We start from the raw sequence: 20,658 nt of genomic DNA, 5'->3' as shown, positions 1-20,658 counted from the left end.
ACAAATACAGTGCAGGAGAGGAGGGATTTTGCAGATAAAAATATCTTAAGCTGAAGGTACAGAGAGATGAGACACATGAGTTCCAATTGCAGCCATAGAGTTTTGGCCTCTATTCTGGGCTTTTCAGCTAGGGAGCACACATCAAGGACAGAACCCAAAGTGTGAAAAAGTGGTGGGCATTAAGATCAATGTAGCAAATGCTAATCACAGGAAAATAATTGCTATCATCTTCACTCTGTCATTTAGACACGAATATCCCAAAGCTAGTTACAGGTTTCTGTACCTTCCACTACCTCCCAGTGATCATAGCCAGTATAAAGTGACATGGTAAGGAGAAAATGGAGCGAAGTGAACATGTAATTAGCAAGTGGTTTCATGTAAGTGCTCTTTGATTTATAATTCAGCATAGAGAGAACCCCTGCTACCCAAGGCTAGTGCTCCTCTGAATTAGCCCTGTGACTGGGAGAATCTGCAGCAAGAGGGGGGAAGAACCTGGCTAATTTGTGCTCTGTTTGAGGTGGGTTTAAAAAGGGAAGGAGACGTGAGTTCCATACCTGCACCTAGTAGCCATTAGATCATAGCGTTTGGCATGGAGAGGTGAGATAGACTGTTATATAGGCATCTCTTTTTCTCTCCCTTTCATATAAACTGATTAAATGAAATTATTTTCAGAGCTGTAACTGATCTTGCAACTGAACCTTAGACAGAAAAGTTTGATGTGATGAGAGCTGGTTCTTTGTAATGTGACTAACCTTTAAAATCAGCAGTAGGTGACATATACCATTTTCATATACAGTTTTCAAGTGTATCTTGTGCATAAAGTTATTTTCTATGGGAATTGAGCAACACGATTCCCACTTTAACAGCATCTTTGATAAGGGAAGCTTTTCTGTCAGCAGTGGCCTCGTTTTTCCTCCGCTCAGCTTGGTACATACTGGATTCCCTTTGGTTCCCCATGGGTCCAATGATCCCCTGATCATCCTATATTCTGACGCCCTTATAAAGCTAATGTGCTGATTTTACGTTTTCAACCTGCCATGATCCCCCACAATCCCCTCTGTTCCCTCCGGTTCTGCTTTCACACTCTAGTGAGGATCTGCGGCCGCTTTGATCACAGTCCCCCGTTAAAGGTTTAAAACGTCTCAATTCCTGACGATTGTTGGGGCCTCTGTGGTTTACTTTAAGCATTTCCCCATGCCCCCTGTCCAAATTCAACACTAGTAAATGAGGTACCCTCTCTCCCAGCTTCCCATCCCAGCGCTGCTTTCAAGTTCCCCCATTTGGGTGCCGCAGCTGTAAGCCCTAGATTTTGTCTCCTCCATCTTTGTCAAGCCCATTTGCCAAATACAAAAAAGACCCAATAAGCTAGGTCTTCATTGCTGCTCTCCAAAGTAATCCCCAGATCTCCCACTCTCTCAAAAATCAATGCAAAGGTTGAGATGAGGTGAAACTCCCTTCTTAACTCATCGGGCTGAGAAGTGATAAAGTCTTAGGATCATTTTTTTGGTAATCGTTGTGGCTCCATGATGAAACTAATTGTCCTATTTCATGCAGCCTCACTGCTTTTCTAAATGTCCTCCATCAACACAGAAAAACAGCAGAACCGAAGACTGTGATGGTAGTGTACTGTTTGTAAAGTAATTTTTGTAATTAGAGTGTCTCCCAAACAAAGTTACAGCAATAGACATGAGCACTAATGACCGCCATGTCAAGGTACAACTGCCCATCCCAAGCACGAGCATCCTATTGCAGTCCTCTTTCCCACCACCTGTCGAATATCAGCCCAATATTCACTCACTTTTTAGCTGATGAGAAAAATGTCTGGGTCACTTTGGCTTATAGTTAATCGACTTTCTTCACCAGCTACTCATTCACTCTGGCTGTCTGCCATTTCATGCAGAGCAGGTATCATACAGTTGGCTTGTGTGAGCTTGTTTCTTGGAAACAGGTTCCCACAATTCATGGTCCGATTAAAGTACAATATACAGACTGGAAAATACAGAACCTTTTAAGATGAAAGTGACTAAAAACTTAAAAGAGCTGAAGATTTAGTTGTTTATTTTTTTGTGGGATCAGAAATAATAAACTTTTTATTTTACCTGAGTCACCTGGTTTATTAACATCACATGTAGTACTTAATTGGAGCTTTAAACACTAAAATGTTGTTTTTAATATTTTGATATCACCTTAGACATACCAGTTAGTCAGGTGTGGTTAAGCCAAACCAAAATGCTGCCTCTGCATCTGAGGTCTGGTTGAAAAAGAGGGCTAATGCTGGGACAGCAGTAAATCTGCCAGCCAGCCTTGGCTAATGTCATCCTGATGGAGGCTCCAAACCAGTGGGGTGGGATGTTCCGCTACAACCCTCTGGCCTATGGTCTACCGTCATAATTAATATGTTGTTGTATCAAAGTTGAAGCATTTGCCTCCGAAATGTCCCGCGTTCAGCCCCCTTATTAAAGACCTGACCTCCAAGCAGCTGAAGGTTGCTCTGCAAACTTGGCACACCCCCGAGTGAAAACATCTGCTTTCCTCACAGGCAGGACCGCCACGGACCCCATGTCTCAGCTGGTTCCCACAGCCCAGCGAGAGAGCCCTTCCCCTGTCCTCGCACACTGACCCCCACATTTATAACCCCACCCCCACCGCCGCTGAGACCCTTTAAGCCTTGGGCCCAGACCTGGACTTCTCCATCACTTTCACCTTTCCCCTGTCCACATGTAGTGCTGTGCCAGTGTGGTCACTTTACTGCTGAGAGGACTGCTCCTGTCTTGTTATCCCCACATCACAGCCTGTCGAGAGGAGGGGGGGGTTGGGGGTTGGGAGGCATCTGCGCTGCTCCCACAAAGCGACGACTGTTGGAACGCTGACAGAAGCATCTGTCATCCCCTGCCTTCACACACTCACCTGCTGTCCGAGGGCCTGACTCTTTCTGTCTTCCTCCTTCGCTCCCTCTCACTTTCTCTCCTCCCACCTGCCTCCGTGAGCTTTCTTGGTGACTGTGTGAAGCTCTTGGACGCCTCCTTTAGAAATCCCATACTCTGTACCTTTTCCCACCCTTTGCTTAATGCATTAATGCCTTCAGTGTGAGTCCACAGAAGCAGATTTCTATTACTTTTATGATTATGCTGGTAAATTTGTTGGAAAATATTATTTTATGCAGCCCTTAATTGATTTTAGACATAAACATGTTGCAAAAGGTTCAAATATATATATTTCCTTTGTCATATTATAACACACCAAAATGTACTTTATAAAGATCATCTTTAAACAACACCTGTGCAGAAGAACATGAGCTTCTCCTTTGCCAAGTCTTTGGCAAATGAAGCAGTAATTATTAACAAATACTGCTACAGTGTTAATGAATGTACTGACCTGTCTTGCGACTACTTTATCATTCTCCAGTGGCAGCCCCGTCCATTCCCCCAACATGCTGAAGGGTTGCCAGCAGTAAGGGGAAAGATGCCAGTCCGTGTGTATATGACACACACATAAAACACACACGAACTGAAGGACACCATCGCTCATTCATGTCCGGAAGGTGCCCTTCAAATGATGCCACACAGGAGAGTGCAAACCCACCCCCCACCCCCAAAATCAATGAAATTTTAACTGGAAAAAACCTTTTTAGATTTTCATCAGCATTAATATTTAGACCGAGAAATAGCAAAGGAGGTTACTAAATATGAAGTTTCCCTGTTAAGGAGTTTTTTCTGGGAGTTTTTCCTTACTGGAACACATTTTGGGCTATATAAATAAATATTGACTCGGCTTGACTTAAAGGTTGTTTCTTAACAGCATATTGAAATTGCAAATTAAAATCGCAGGAGGCTACTATATTTGTCTGTGCAGCAGCTCTGACTGTTACCCTTCTGAGGAATCTCATTGCCATGATGGCCAGAGGGAAGCTGAAAAGTAGAGAGGTGATATTGAATGGCACTGGTCATATATAAAGTAGCCTCTCTCTCAGCGTGTGAGCGAGGATGCCGCAAAGAAGAGAGGCAGGTTAACAAATGAGTGAGGAAGGATAGCAGGACTTTGTGGCCCTCAGAGACAGAGTGGGTTGGGATGTTCTGCCAACACCTCGTCTGCCAGGGTGAAGGATACACACTCACTTTCATGTCCACACACACACATACACACACACACACACTGTCATCTCTCTATAGCTCCATCCATGGCCTCCGCTGGCCGTGTGTCTGAGCAGGAACCCCACTAAGCTGGCTGGGGTCCAACACAAAGGTCTCTCACCTCGCAGGCTGGGCAGGGGGCCGGGTAGCTCCTATGAGTTATTCCTGGGCATAGACCTGGGTTCCACCTCTCTCTTCTCCTTTTGTCTCATCCGTTCTCCTCTGGCCCATCCTGGCCTCCTCTTTTCCCTTATCCCCCTCTCTGGGACTCTGTGGCTGAGGAGCCTGTCCTTCAACTATTAGCATCTTTTACACACATACATTAATGTAAGCTTGCTTGTCTAGCTGTGTGGCCACAATTGTTGAGGTCATCTTCATATAAGTCCACTATCTGCAGTGTTTTTTTAGTATATTACACTTCTGAACCTGGTAGCTGACTTATGTAAAGATTTTTTTTGTCTTAAACCTCACTGACCTGCCAATAACTCATGTTGTTTCAAATTCTGGTGGAGATCCTACATTTTCAAAAAACACCAAATCTGTCACATTGCATTTTGGAACAATGTGTCTAAAATGATGCACAGGATATATATATATGAAACTTTTGGAAAGATACTAAAAGGGAAACAAAAGCAAAGAAACTTGGATGTTGATGTTCCCTCACATTTTCCCTACAATGATTTTAGATTCAATAAAGATATTTTAAATGACATGTATAGAATGGTGTTTGATCTTGACTGAAATTGAAAAATACTTTTTCTGCAGGTTAAAACAGTAGTAGGTCATATAGTTTGTGAAGATATGGACCCATAGTTAAGACAATATGGTTGATCAGCTGTGAAAAGAGATATTACATATATATTACACTGTTTGCAGAGTGCTAAATGCTAAACACTGAACTCCCCAAAACAAGTTTGTTATTTGAATGGACAAAGCAAACTCAGGCTTGCTCTTGAGTTTAAAGAGTAAATATAAAACATGACAACAAGGATAAGAACCCATTACTTGTGCAGCTTCAGTTCATTTGTAAGGCCTGATTCTGCCACTAGAGGTCCCTAAATGATAAGCAAACAGATGCACACTTCTCTTTTTCAAAATATGTCTATGATGTTTAAGTGATTAAGAAATCTTACAAGAAAGTAATGTTAACTATTAGTCATACATGCATATATTGTTTAATCAAATTTGATTATAGATCAGATAAAAAATAAAAAAATGAACAAACAATATCAGTTTCTCTGACAAAATGTTAACCCTGTTGTCTTGCAACCACAACCATAAATCCAGCCCTGCATTAGACCAGTGATAAACTGTGTTATAATCAGTGTTGGGGAGTAACTACTTACATGTAACTGTGCTACAAAATTTATTTGTAATCCATTACAGTTACTGAGGGGGAAAAATGTGTACTTAAATTACAGTTACTTAGATTTTGGTGGGCTTAATGGGTACACTTACCCTAACAGTTGAAACCATTTGTTAGAAAATTAGAAAAGTAATCAAAAAGTAATCAAATGTAATAAGTTACATTACTTTGATTAAGTAATTGAAATAGTTATATTACTTATCACATTTTAAATAGGGTAACTAGTAATCCGTAACCTATTATATTTCCAAAGTAACCTTCCCAACCCTAGTTATAATTATAAACTACCTCGCAGTGAGAGGTAGCCTCAGCATCAGTACCAAGTAGGAAGAGAGAGGCTGCTGCAGAGCTCCCACTCTGATCTTATTTTCAGTTACCAAGTTATCTCACAACCCCAACCACCCATATCACTAAACTAACATGTCATTAATCACATTTCTTTAGTAAAGACATGGTGATTCAGGTGTGCTGTTAATAAACTTCTACGGTAACGATATTGTGCATGACAGCTTATTTTTGTTAAAATATAGGGCTAGAGCGCATGCGTGGAAGTTGACGCCCACTTTTTGCGACTCATATGTCTAAATAAACGATCTTTGTAGCAGCAAGATGCTCGGGGAGTTTACTTTCACATATACTTTCCCTTATGAATAAAAACATATTTAGCGCAATAATTAATCGTCAAAAGTTGAAGTTGTAGTTTCTGCTTCACTATAAAATCACAAGTAGGAATTATCCTGGTAATTTTGTGCGACATGGGATGAAATCATTTATCATAGCTCCCCCCGTCCAACCAAATAATGGTACAGCCCACCGACGTCCTGCGCGGGAGCGGAAAACGTGCTTCAGACTGTACGGAAAAGAGGTTGTGTGTTGTCCTGGAAAATATAGCGCTACACCAACGCATTAGTGAAGAAATACCAATATATAGTCTCCATACAGACGTCTTAACACACCCGAGGTCAGTGAAGATGGTTGTTTTATCTGCTTAAGTGTTAAACAGCCGGTTAGTTTGTGTGTTTTTGTTGATGCGGGGTTGCTCAACTCTCGACTTGTTAACTTTTAGCTTTTTACGTTTTGCTGGAGTAAATGATGCGACTGTGTGCAGTGCAGGAGTCTTTTCTTTATATTGAATATGACTGTCACGTTTGAATGAACTGTGGACTCTGGAGGATGTAGGAGGTGGTTAGGGGGAGGGGCACCTGCGCAGATGCACTCCAGAAAGTGCAGTTTATGTGACTAGACGAGCAAATAGTAGTGTTACAGCTATGTGTGTGTGTATGTGTTTTTTTTAAATTGTCTTTATTTTGCAGCTTACTTACACGTTCAGGATGGCTCGAGATTGGAAACCTGGTGATCTGATCTTTGCTAAGATGAAGGGATATCCTCACTGGCCAGCAAGAGTAAGTTAAGTCTGGAGCTCAAAGGACAGGTTCACAATTTTCCAAGTCCATCTTAAAACAAGAATCAGGTGCTCAAATGGACGAAGATGCCTTCATGATGCATTTAAAAGTGATGAAGCACAAAATCCACAGTCGTCCTTCTGTGCAAAAATGTATTAAAAAGTGTTTTTGAAGCTAAAATGAAGCTTCAGCCTCCCAAATGAGTCCAATCAAGTAAATATATATCAATGTTACAGTCTTTTTAGTGCCAGAATTCCTCTTTTTGTTACTTCACTTCCACTGCAGCTCAACTGGGAAATGCAAGGGGGGATTCGATGCCAACAAATATGTAAATGTAGCAGATATCTACTTGATAAGACTGCTGAAGCCTCATGTATGCTCCAGATAAACTTTCAAAAGCATTTTTGCACCACTTTGCCCCCCATCACATACATTGTAAGTGCATTTGAATGAGATCTTTTAACAGCCTGTATGAACAGGAGGAATAATTACAGCGAGGAAAATCTCTTTCAGTGTTCATTTGGTCACTTGACTGTTGTTTCAAGACAAACTTTTAAAAATTGTGAACCTGTCCTTTAATCGTTTTAATTTAAGACAGAGAAAAGCTAAAAATATTTATACAGCAAATATCATTACAAGTGAACTCAATGTGTTTATACTCACCGATCACTTTATCAGGAACACCAATGCAATATTATGTAATCCAATACAACAGCTCCGCTATAAATTCCACTTTTATGAAGCTTATACATTCTCACTTTTTGTTGATATTATCAGGAAGGTGATAATTCTACTTTGTTTATTACTGAGGTTGGAGTGGGTGTGGTGTGCATTGAACTGAAAAGCGTTCCTAATATTTTGCCGCCCTCGTGTATAAATGGGGCGGGAAGAATGAAGTGCTCTCTAACAGTACATACAAATACCCATCCCACGCACAGAGAGCAAATAACCCACATCCACTTGATAGATATAAACCACAGAAACTCATTATAAGCATGAGAAAGTAGAGATGTTTCCTGTTTGCTCTTCAACATGGCCACTCTGTGAAACTAGAGTAAAAAAATTCTCAGTGTCCAGTGTGACATCCTCATGAAGCTTGTTTGGACAGTCCAACGGTCCAAAACCTGGACATACTCAGTTTACAATCATATAAAACAGAAGCCTGGAGCCAAAAAGTCCTTAAACAATCAATTATCAAAAAGTTGCAGACTGATTTTCTATATTGACTAATTCTGTTAGCTTTCAGTTATTAACTTTTATTGTTTTTGGCTGTAACACAAATACCTGCTTTGTCTCATCTCTCTGACAGATCGATGAAGTCCCAGATGGTGCTGTGAAGCCTTCCAACATCAAGTTCCCCATCTTCTTCTTTGGCACCCATGAAACGTTAGTTACCGTCCAGTAACAGTCTTTGATTTCTCCTTTCCATTCGAGCAAAACCAGTGAAAATATTGTAGGACAAATTTAATATTCATGGCTATATGATCATTTAAATCTGTGATACAAAAAACAAAACTGTAATGCCAGGTTTACTTACTTATTCTGTTATTTCCATAAATGATAAAATGAACATACTTTTTGTACTGTGGTCAGTAAAGTCTTTAGATTGTATGCACTGAATACACACATTTAAACTATAACTATAGTATCGAACTGTCATTCATTTGATTAGTTGGAGGTTTTCCTTTTAAATTTACATGTGGCTGAATAAAGTTACCTGTCTGCAGAGTAAACACACACTACATTTTAATGGGTCAGAAAGTATTAAATGGACAAAACATTCTTGACAATCTTCCAACAGTGCATTTCTTGGCCCAAAAGATATCTTTCCTTACCACCCCAACAAAGAGAAGTATGCCAAACCCAACAAGAGGAAAGGTTTCAACGAAGGATTGTGGGAGATTGAGAACAACCCAAAGGTTGAGCTCACTGCACCCAAGGTACATCCTCCTCCTCGCCAAAAACATTTTTTAGTATTTACTCTCAATAACTTGGCCTTAGACTTAGATTCCCTGCACCTCAGATGTTATACCTCCCTGAGTTTTATAGTTTTATATGCAAGTTAACTTGTGGTTACTTTTATTCTCATTTTACCATCCTATAGTTAAGGTGGGCTACCCAGGCTGAGTTTATGAAAACAAAATCTTAGGTTTCATTTTACTATCAAAAATGATTTCACTAGATTTGTTTTTAAAATGAACAATATTCTCCACAGTATTCGGCTGTGATGATAAAAGTTGACAGTGAAGAAATAAGTGGGAAATAATTTCTTTTCTGATTTGGTCAGAGTAAAACCATGTAGCGGTTTATGTAAAAATGGCCGTCCTCAAGCCAAAAGCTCAGGCCTCAACCTGCTCTAAATGCTTTGTTTGCAATCTTCCTCCTCTCCTTCGGCCATTCGTTCGTAGCCTTTGTTTGGTAAGATTGTTCCAAAGGGTGTTCATAATGTCCGCTCTCATTATTAGGATCAGACTCAGGCTCCAACATTTACTGATGTACTTGAGAAATTTTGCTAAAAGAATGAGAGAAAGAAGAAAAATGGACCACTGCAGTTTGTAAATGTAGCCTCTGGAGCCAGCACAAGTCTGCTGCTGGAAGCTCCTTGTGAAGGGGGGGGCCTTAAAGGAGCTAAAACGGTCTGATTCAAACAGAGGCTGAACTGATGGGCTGCAAAAGGGCAGTATAAGATAAACAAGTTTCCTGAACTGTAAATCATGTAAAGATATTCCAGTAGAGTCCCAGAATATAAATATAGATCGGGAAATATGCATGGTATATCCCCTTTGAATGTAAAAGGAAAGTCTGCATACCGTCACTTATGCAGAACTTATTTAATGTGCAAAAAAACCTGCTGGTTTCTGACATGCTTGCTGAAGAAGGACCTAAAACGTAAAATCTGATATTATTTTGTCCATAACTCACGGTGTGTAGACTTTCCAGCAGCATTTTCAGTTTTTAAATTGTTGCACCTGTTCAGTACACTTAAAAATAAATAATTGAGCACATTTCTTAACATATTTACCAGGAAAAACCTTTTCAATACTTGTCCAGCATCACTTTATGCTATTTCCCTCATTATCGTATTATTCCCAAGTTGTTTTGTTTAATCAGTTTATTTATTTGTTCATTTTTGTTTAAAGCCGATTGCCCCAGAATCTTTCACTGAAAAAGATTCAGACACCAGTCCCGAAGGTGAGGAGGATGCAGACGACAAAGAGATTAAATCCAAAGTAAGTTTTCTGCTTTTCAAATCTGTCACTTACAAGTAAATGTGCAGTGGACAGTCTGGGTGCTTCATTGCATCGACATGCTAGTGGTTTGTACCTGTGTTGTCAGCTTCTTTCTTCTTTTGCTGTCTTTCTCTAATCTCTGTCTAATGTTTGTCTGCTGCATAGTGAATTATCAATGCAGGCCATAGTTTACAAGTTAAGTGTGTTTTTTTTGTAATGATAGATGGAAGTAATATTAAAAGACTTGCATGCTGAGAGCAGTACCTCAAACAGAAGGATACTCCCTAACTTTTCTCCCTTTTTAAGACTTGTTTATCCCCACCACACTGCATCCTATGCTGTGTCTTGGGTGCATTCAGGTTCCAGGAAGTGAGGCTGAGCAGGAGACTGAGACTGAGACTGAGAATGAGGAGGAGGAGGAGGAGGAGGAGATGATGATGGAGATGGAGGAAGGGTCTCTGATCTCTGAGCAGGGTCCTCAGAACCAGGATGTACGTACTTTGCATGCTGGGTTATCACAAGCGGTGTAGGTCCTCTAATCCCCCCCTTGTGGGAAAGCATGTGACACTCAGTGGTTTTCGATTGGTGGTTTGTTTCTGTTTGAGTCAGATTTTCTGTTGGCGGCCACAAAGTTATTTTTGGTGATTGATATACTGATTGCAGTGTCTTGGTTTGCTGTGTTAATACCGCTGAGGTGATGATTTACCAAGAGAAAGCGGTCCCTGTGTCGATGATTAAGATGATCAAGTTTTATTGGGACATTAATGTGGTGTGTGATTATAACAAAGACAATTGGAAAGTGTTTTTTTGTCTGTTTTACTGCTTTGAGACCACCTCGACAACTTTCCATTTCCTGCCTCTCTCTTTCCATATACTGCATAATTCTACTGTTTACAATTAGTTGACATTATTTTGTTTTTGCATGGCTTTCTGTGTGCTTTGGAGAAAGGTAAGTTGTGACACAGTTAATGTACAGGTATGTATGCTGTATTTTGTTCAGGATGAGAAGGGCTCCTTTTCTATTTGCATTTCAACTCTCTATCTGTAGTATCTTCACTAACTCAATTGTGTTGCAAATCCCACAAAATATAAGCAGGTTTGAATAATCAGTATAAAAATCATATGTACACTGTTGTCCTGCAGTGCATTATGGAAATTGAGTAGCTATGCACAGCTGAAAAATCTAAGGTTAATTGCAAATGGTGGTGAAACAGCTCCAGAAAGATCTTGGAAAATAAGAAATAACTCTTCCACCTTTAGAAAGATATATGGCTTCTTTTTTGTGAAGTTTAATTGGGAATAGTAGCTCAATTGACAGCTGTTAATATGAAACTATAAAGTATCTGATTTCCTGTATACTAACTGCAAAATCTGTATACTATTAAAATTAATACATATACCACTTACTGTGTACAATCAGAATGTAGTCTGTATAACTGCGACTAACAGTTTTTGTTATTGATTGAACAGCCAATTATTTTCTGTTAATCGATTAATCGTTTCATCTATAAAATGTCAGCAACAAAGTGAAAATCAAAATCAAAAGTTAATATATTTTAAAGTGTCTTTTCATTTGACCAAATGGTTCAAAAACCAAAATGATTACATTTATTTTCATATATAATAAACAAAAGCATTGAGTACACATAAGACAGTAACATCTTGGCCTTTTTGCTGGAAAAAATACTGAAATGATTATTCGATTCTCAAAATAATTGCTGATTAATTTTCTGATAATCAACAAATCAATCAATTGTTTCAGCTCTAGTAATCTGGCTCTGCGACATAGGAACAGTTAATAAAACACTGGCACAGTTAGCATTGCACATGGTGTAATACCACAGTTATACACTAGATGGTGCTACTCATCCAAAAACACAACTTGTTCTTGTGAGGAGGAGGAGGATAAATTAACTATCATCCAAGAAGGACCTAAAAATGCTAAGTTGTCCACCTGTTGAAATTCTTACCCAGTTTTCTTCTTTTTTTTCTCTTGCTGACATATTAAAGAGAACCAGGAAGACTGTTAGATACGATGTTTGTAAACTGTAAAAATTAATGAAACGTTCACATTTTAGGCCTCACTCCAGAAAGAGTCCACAGATGTTACTAAACCCAAGAGAGGAAGAAAGAAAAAGGTTGGTAGTGCCTATTAATGGGGTTACTTTCAGCAAGACGGTAAAATATGCAAGTAGTTGATTGGAAACATGTTTAAGAGCTGTGATTTCATTTCCATTTCTTCAGGGCGATACTGACCAGGAAACTGAGAAAGAAGATGCTCCTGCGAGTCCTGTTAGTCCTTCAGGTAGGCTTTATTCCCTGTGATGTTCATGTAATAGATTAAAAATTGAATCTTAGAAAGTTGAAACTGTGTGTGTGTGTGTGTGCAAACAGGTGGAGAGGCTCCTAAACGAAGAGGCAGGAAACCCAAAAGTGAGAAGTTGCTTTTGCTCCAGCAGCAGGACCACCAGGGCTCAGGAAGTGAAATGTAACCACATGAACACACACACACATCAGTGTTTCAGATGCAGAAAATGTTTTTAAAAGCTTTAATGTGTTTAATGTGAAGATGCCCAGATATGTTCACCAGCTAAATTAAACCTACATCCTACAAAGCATCCAAATAAAAAGACTAAAGTCACTGAAGGTGATATTAATACAGCAATCATAATTATATTCTCACAACACAGTGGTGTACAGTTTAATTTCATTCCCTCTTATTTAGGGACTCTGTTGAGTCGGACAGAAAGAGGAAGAGGGCAGCAGAGGACAAGTCCAAGAGTGGAGAGGAGGAGAAGAGAAAGAAGAAAGAGGACGGCAAAGGAAAGGATGCAGAGGGGAAGGAGCCTGAAGCCAAGAAGAAAAAGCAGACCAAGGATGACAGCTCCTCTGGCTCTGATGATGAAGAGGCAGGTGTCTATACAAATAATTTCACATCATGTTTAATATTCTGTGTCATGTATTCATAATATTTTTCATTTCTTTTAATCTCAGAAAAACAAGGGCAGAAAGAAACAGCAAAACTCAGAAATAGACAAAGAGGTGCGGCGACGGAAGGCAGATGAATTAAGAGAGTAAGTTTTCACACAATGGCCGCAAGTTAGAAAAGCTTAAAGTGATGTCTTCATATTGTTTTTTTGGTCTGAACGACATCCAAAGGCTAGGCATTAACCAGCAAATGTTTCACTTGAGAAATGACAATTAATTGATCATCAAATTAAATAAATAGTCCACTGCATAGCGTCTGTGCCTCCTAAGCTGCAAGGAGGTGTACTCTACCACAAAAAACGTCATGATGATTGCAGAGGTGAACATGCGAAGGAGCACTTTGATGGTTTTGCAGCCCTAACTTTAAGTTTTAAGCTGAGATTCTGGCAACACAGTGCCAGCTGTTGCCAAAATGTTGGCTTGTGGAATAAAGTCAGTGCAGTGTTGCAATTTTGGATGTTTAAATGTATAAGCTCTCTTTATCAGGGGCACCACCTCCGTCTTTAGGAGGAAAGATTTTAATTAACTGGTTAATTAGTTAAGTTTAATAAATCAATACATTTTGATAAATCAGTCAAATTTCTGAATCCGTGGCGCTACGGTTCAATAGATACCCTGTCTCACTTCAAAGAATAGACACACACAATTGAGTGAATTTTATGGATTTTATTAACTACACACTACTAATAGTGGTAGTCCAGTGGTTGTCTGCCTGCAGGCTTTGTCCCTCTCAATTATGATGAGTCGTTGGGCTGACAGACGTTTAACTGCCGAAAAGCTCTCATAGGTTGATGACAAATGGAGGAAAAAGTCCAATTTAACTAGATGACTTTAATAACTTTCTGGAGGGATCTCAGTGCAGGCCACATGTCAAAACCCTCAAAAATGTCAAAAACAGGCTGAATGCAAAATTTAGTTAGGTACTTACTTTAAAGGCCTTTCCTCTGTACGTTTGCTGACGAAAAATACAAGATTACAAAAACTTAGTTAAAAATAGAAATTGGCGCGCAAGCTGAGATAAGGTAAAGAATAACTAAAGATTAAAAGAAAAAGAATAATAACGTGATAAAAGGAAGAGTGTGAGGTGAAAATAGCATGAGCAGAGCAAACCTGAAGCAAAGCAGAGCTGGTCTCAAGGGGTGCAGCTGTTTTTTCTCCCTGGGGAGGGCTTGTGTGTAAGCCAATCAGATTCATCGCAGTTACTTTGTGGATCTAATTTCCAGCTTTCTACCTCAAAACTTTTCATCATCATCATTCATTCATTATTTAATCCTGATTATAAAATGCATTCTATAATACAGTAACACAGAACACAGAATGTATTATTCTGTCATTGATATGTCATCAGCTTGATTCATCAAGCTGACATTCATTAAAACCTGAAAAGAATTAATGTTTTGTTATTCTACTTATTCTATGATAGATAATTGATTATCATCATAATGTAAGCATAACATCAATGTAACACTTTCTCACATCAAGTAAACATTCTCATACCAACATTTGTGTTTATGAAAGAAGAAAGTATACTGACAGTTAATCAAATATCCATTTATCTGTGATCACTGTAATAAATGCAATAATGGAAGTTTTCTTTAGGTAATTGATATTGTTTTTAAAACCATACTATTGACCAAGATGTATTTGTGTAATTTTTTAACTCTAATTTTCTCTTTCACACTCTGTGGTGTTGTTTCATGACACACAGAGGGAGAAAAGGACTGTGCAGTGTCTCCATACTTTATGGCTGGTGTAGTGTCTTTTAATTTATGACAGTGGTCTGTATGACTCCAATCTGATGGTAGAAAAGGGGATGGAAGTCTCTCCGATAAGTTCTGACGTCCGAAGGAGACACGAAAATCTGTCTTATGTTACTTTTATGTAGTTCTTGTCACTTTGGGTTTCTTTGTGGAATGTTAATGGATCTTTGTTGGTCCAAGAGAGAGACCGTGCCAGTCTCTATATCAAACCTGATCCAATTTACTCATCTCAGGGTCAAAGGTGAATCTGACCAGATGATGTTCCGAGCCATACTGATGCTCTGTTGGCTACAGCAGCATAACTGTTAAAATACTACTGCTTCTTACTGAGTTTGCATGCTTGGTCGCTGTGTACAGTTATAAAAATATATACTTTCATTTTTATAAATAAGCTGCATTGAAATTCAACAAACTCAGTAAGAGAGTAATGGATTTCTGACTTGGTGTCTTGCAGACCAAACAAAGATGATGGAAAGAAAAACGAAGAGAGGACAGGAGTCAAGAAAAAGGGTGAGTACTGTGTTGAAGACAGTTAACAGTCTGAGGCAATGTGAAAATCTCCAATTTGCTCTGTTTGAAGTCATTTATATGAAAGATATTGTGAAGATTAGATTTCATTGTAGGGTTGAGTTAAATGGTAAAACAGGAAACAAAAACACAGAAGTATAACCATTGTACAGGACCTAAATAAATCTGTCATTAGTTCGAAAACACGTATGTCCATTCGAATGTTTTCTTTTCTATAGAAATGTCGACTGACTCGAAACTCCAGAGACTGCACAGTGAAATCAAGATTTCACTGAAAATTGACAACCCTGTAAGTTCTACTAATTCAAGTCATGAACACATCACTCTTTCTCTACTGACAGCTTTGTAAATGTTGATCTATCTCTCTTTCTTTCATACACTGAAGTAACAAAGACTTCATCTCAGTTGTCCATAAAATGTGTGAAACTGAAAACATAATCCAGCGAATAACAGTGTCTGGTCGAATCAAACTTTTAGGACTATACTTTCCTCTTAATGATTTTCTTGCAGTGTTTTACGTTAACTATCTTTAATTTGTTTAAAACTGTGATAGTATGATAACCTCAATCACCCTGCATCTCCCAAACTTGATGTGTGGTCCTAACCTCTGCACTCAGTCACAGATCCACTTTCTTTGGATTTATTTGGGGTTCACGCATGACCTTAGCATTATAAACACAATAACACTGTCTCAACACAATTTGGACACAAGCTAGTCATGACTTGAATTTACTAAAATTGGGCCGTGGAGAGGCCTCAGCAGTGTGAGAATGAGACACTTTATCTGTGACTCAGTGTTAGTGACCCATGGACATTAGTGTTTGGGCTGTAGAAAGAAATAAAGAAAGACAGACAACTTTTTGAAAAGGAATTTCAGTTTTGAATCACAGCAAAAAAAGTTATGACATTAAGTGACAAAAACAAACAGAAAAATATCATCCATATTTCAACATTTTCCTTTTAATGTAGACTCACATGATCAAAAGCAGAAACGTGTACAGTATTCCAGTGTTAACGCTTTACTGGTAAATCTGGACTCACTTGTCCTGGAGAATAAACTTGCTTTGTACCTTAAAGATAACCTGTGGAGTTTTGTCCTCTAGTGTCCTCTTCATAAGTGGGTCCCCGTGCACATCATATATATAATACACGGTTTATGTGATACATGTTTCTGCTAATGCTAATTTATGAGGAAGGAAATAGACTTAATACTTTTGGTAGACCTCAACAATACACACAATGAGTTTGGGTCATTAACACAATGTAGAATTAATGTAAACACTATGCAAGTGCTGCAGCTAACAATTATTTTCATTAGTGATTAATCTGTTAATGATTTTTATTGTTTGAAGTAGTTGTTTGAAAATGGTGATGTTCTCAAATGTCTTCTTGTGTCCTGACCAACAGTACACCACCCAAAGATATTCAGTTTACTGTCATAAAAGACCAAAGATCCTGGAATCAGAAAATCTAGATTAAAAAAAAATAAAAAAAATTATTATGATGCATTTCTGTAGCCCTGTTTTTTATTTTTTTTTCATTTACGTTGACATCTAAATGTATTCTTGCTACCCTACCATCTAACCCACACTAGGATGTGAAGAAGTGCTTGGAGGCTTTGGATGAGATCGGCGCCCTTCAGGTCACGACCCAACACCTGCAGAAGCACAGTGAACTCATTGCCACGCTCAAAAAGGTAGACTGACTTAACAATATAAAGAATTTGGTTTCAAATCAAATAATTAAACAAAAACTAGAGTTATTTTATGTTTTGTGAAGGTATTAAGAAGTAATGGATGATTTGTGTTCTAGATTCGCAGATTCAAGGCCAGCCAGGACATCATGGATAAGGCCACCATGTTGTATAACAAGTTTAAGAGCATGTTCTTGGTTGGAGAGGGCGACTCTGTGCTCAGCCAAGTGCTAAACAAGTCTTTAGCTGAACAACGACAGCACGAGGAAGCCAAGAAAGGAGCACTAAAGAGAGTGGAGCAAGCCAAGGAGAACAACTCTGGTACTTAAGTATTTAAGTGTTTTTTAAAGCTGATTTTAATACATTTAAAAATGGAATAGTTACAACATGCACTAAATTATAGATAGGAAATGTGTTGCCTAGTACAACTGACTGGAACACATACAGGGAAGCATTTTATCTACCACAAAGTTCATCACTGTGTTCATTGATAATTTCATTTACGGCAATATGTATACAGTATATGTCTGTTGGAGCCAAACAAACACATTAATGTGCTGCTGCATGCCAAAATAATTGTTTGTCTCTTGTTGCAATGAATGGGCAGTCATGCATTGATTGAATATTGCAATAATACATCTAAGATATCAACTATTTATCTTTATTATTATTAGCAGTACTAGTAGCAGTAGTAGTGATACTGGGAGTGTGAATGATCAGTTGTTGCATAAAAATATTTAAAGTATGTTGAGAATGTGTAAATGTAAGAAATATTAGCAATGGACTGTTGATGTCAAATGTTGTAGCTGCGAGGGAACCATGGTTTGGTCAGTTGAAATTACATCATGAGGCATGTCTGCCGGTAATTGCTAAATCAATTATGATCAGCTGAGTCATTGGTCAAAACCAGCTAAAGAACGGAGACATTAAAGGTCTGTGCTTTCAGTCAGTTTTTCATTGCTCCTCTTCATAAGGACGTCATAGGATCTCTGTGGTTGGCATTCTCAGTAAGAACACTGACTAATGAGAGGTCTTCAGTCACATCCCTGATTTCCTGACTCATTTAACTGATGAACGGACTTCCACCAAAATGACTGCCTCTGTGAAAGGTCTCTTTCTAGAGCAAGGCATGCCAAATGGATGGAAAATCCTATTTATCTCAGTATGGTTTGAAGCTAGGCATGTGTCATCACATGCTCCTGTGAGTTCTCCTCTCTGCTGTGGTTTAGTTTGCATATCAATGTTATGTCTGAGTCTGTGTGTCTCTGTGAATTGCCTGCAGACAAGATGTCGAATGGAGACATTAACCCTGAGGAGAAGCAGCAGGAGGCCGAGAGTGAGAAGCTTCTTGAGGACACCCTGGCAGGAGAAAATCACAGGTAGTTTAACCAACACATACACAGACCAACACTGGTTCATGTTTAGGGTTTGTGTTGGAATAAGCCACTGTTATCATGCCAAACAATATCATTTGTGATTGAGTTTCTGTTACTGTCAGTGTCATGTTTCATAAACACACCCCTGCTTTGTGACACTCAAACTTAGCCCTAAAAAATATATGAAACTAGGTTGTGGAGTTGCAGTTTTTATGTGGGCCCCCTATATGTCACAATGTTTTTCTATACATTGTACAAGCATTATACAGGATAGGATAGGAGGATAAGTCTGATGCTATTCAATACTTAAACGAAACAACAAAAAGACCAAAATCAACAAATCATTAGTCCATCCCAGTAATTGTCTAAAATATATATATATATATATATATATATATATATATATATATATATATATGATACCAGTTTCCCTGTTAGGTTGCTGTACCACCAATTCATCTTAGAGCTGCAACGATTAAGTCAATTAATTGATTAGTTGCCAACTATTGAAATAATCGTCAACTCTTTAGATAATTGATTAATTTATTTTATTTTTTTATTCTTTTAAAGAAAAAAATTCTCTCATTCTAGCTTCTCAAATGTGAAATCGACATCTGTGGTACAAAGGAACAGGATGTAGACTGTAGCTATGGCACTTGTTAGTAGGATCAATTTATTGTTGGGTTTTGTCTTTTAATGATTATTGACAGCAAGAAGAAAACTGAATATCATTATTCTTGTACAGCCCACAAATATAGCTATTAAATATGTGTTACTGTTTATTTTGATTGCAGTCCCCCAAAAGCTCAGGAGGAGTCCACTTGAGTGTCCCACATTCCTGAAGAAAAGAGATTTGCTGCTGTACTCAAATTACCTTTGTCCTAACTAGGCTCAACAACTGGGATCTCCTGTCCTGTTGCTTTTCATGACTGATAATGATCACTGGTTTCCAGTTTACTGACCTGTTCCACCAGTGTTGCTGCTCAGATGTTTCAGTACGTCAAATTGCTCCACTCCCAAACTTAAGACTGACTTGATATTTTATTTTTTTAACTTGTGTAACCTTTACTTTTCAGGCACTTTGTGTTACATGCATTGCCACTTCTGTTGAATTTTGTGTAAAGAGTAAAGTACGTGTAAATCTGCAGCACTGTGAACTTTGATCATGATGAGCATGCATACACACAAAGGGTTAGTACCATTTGGTCCTATTTTTTTTCAATTGGAGTAGATGGTTTTGGTTGTAATCTTCTTTTTTTAATGACATTTACAAAAACAACAGTTCGATCTACTTTTTACTCAGATCTGAAGAACAGAGGATTAGCTGTAGTTAGAAGCATCTTATGTCTAATAGTGGCTGTATTAACGTTCTCTAAAACATGTTTTCTAGATGCATATTCACTTTAGATGCACAGATGGAAAGGTCTGGAGTTTGCCAAACATTTGCCAAGAAAATGCTTTATTCTCAACCATGTTCTAGTGTCTCTTTTAAAGCTGTTTCTCTTTTAAACGTGAGATGTAAATAAGAGTATTTTTGTGCCTATCTGATGACCTGTTTAAGCATCCAATAATAAAGTAGTACGTATATTACGCCATGTTGTCTTTAATCATATATTTACATTGATTGCACACAAAAATAACATATGGTAATCTCTGAATTGAAGGTGTCTGAGGAAAAGCAGAGATTGCTGCTGTATGCAATGTCACCTGAATACAAGAGTCTTAAATTCTCTATTAATACAGAATCACAGGAACCATTAACACATTAAGCTTAACATCCTGTTTTCACCACAGGATTGTTTTCCATGAAAAACCTTTCAGTATCAACAGGGTGTCTGTAGTATTCACCCAATTCATTGTAAGACTTAAGATTTTTAATCAATTTAGTACCCATGTCATGATCATACCAGTCAAACAATGACGGCAAACCAGTTGGGACTACAATTATTTTTTTATTAGCTAATAGGCTTCAGCCATCCAAATTAGTATCTTCCTTAGTAACAGCATGTTTAGAACAAATTTCCCTAATTTCATGCAGCTCAGTGAGGAAACAAAAACAGGGATTTCAGGCTCTCACTCAGGAAGATGCATACCTAACTAATTTGGACGGCTGAAGCCTTACATTGGCTTTACATGAACCTTTGTGTACTGTTTCACACAGAATGAGAATTGTAGATTTTGCCT

At 38.4% G+C, this 20,658-nt stretch overlaps 1 protein-coding gene across 2 annotated transcripts; it reads left to right on the top strand.

Annotated features, from left to right (window-relative positions):
* Nucleotides 1-6,321: 6,321 nt before the first annotated feature.
* Nucleotides 6,322-20,061, top strand: psip1a (PC4 and SFRS1 interacting protein 1a). Of its 2 annotated transcripts, XM_062440041.1 has the most exons (17): nt 6,322-6,457; nt 6,810-6,899; nt 8,209-8,285; nt 8,701-8,839; nt 10,040-10,129; nt 10,489-10,620; nt 12,208-12,267; nt 12,374-12,434; nt 12,524-12,617; nt 12,855-13,038; nt 13,124-13,203; nt 15,332-15,387; nt 15,624-15,694; nt 17,000-17,101; nt 17,218-17,419; nt 18,381-18,477; nt 19,269-20,061. In XM_062440041.1, the coding sequence occupies exons 2-17, from the start codon at nt 6,828-6,830 to the stop codon at nt 19,297-19,299; spliced, it is 1,548 nt and encodes a 515-aa protein (XP_062296025.1). In that variant the 5' UTR covers nt 6,322-6,457; nt 6,810-6,827; the 3' UTR covers nt 19,300-20,061. The 2 variants fall into 2 exon arrangements, with proteins under 2 accessions (XP_062296025.1, XP_062296033.1); XM_062440049.1 differs by lacking the exon at nt 10,489-10,620.
* Nucleotides 20,062-20,658: the final 597 nt, after the last annotated feature.

Source organism: Scomber scombrus, chromosome 2 (genome assembly GCF_963691925.1).
Source record: "Scomber scombrus chromosome 2, fScoSco1.1, whole genome shotgun sequence".
Classification (NCBI taxonomy): domain Eukaryota; kingdom Metazoa; phylum Chordata; class Actinopteri; order Scombriformes; family Scombridae; genus Scomber; species Scomber scombrus.
Note: the sequence above shows the minus strand (reverse complement) of the source record. Positions and strands in the feature narration are given on the sequence as shown.

Bases quoted from the DNA above. Each gene is read 5' to 3' on its own strand.
- psip1a (XM_062440041.1), top strand. From the start codon at position 6,828: ATGGCTCGAGATTGGAAACCTGGTGATCTGATCTTTGCTAAGATGAAG. The intron at 12,618-12,854 runs GTAACCACATGA...CCTCTTATTTAG, and splicing joins CAGGGCTCAGGAAGTGAAAT to GGACTCTGTTGAGTCGGACA. The intron at 17,102-17,217 runs GTAGACTGACTT...TTTGTGTTCTAG, and splicing joins TCATTGCCACGCTCAAAAAG to ATTCGCAGATTCAAGGCCAG.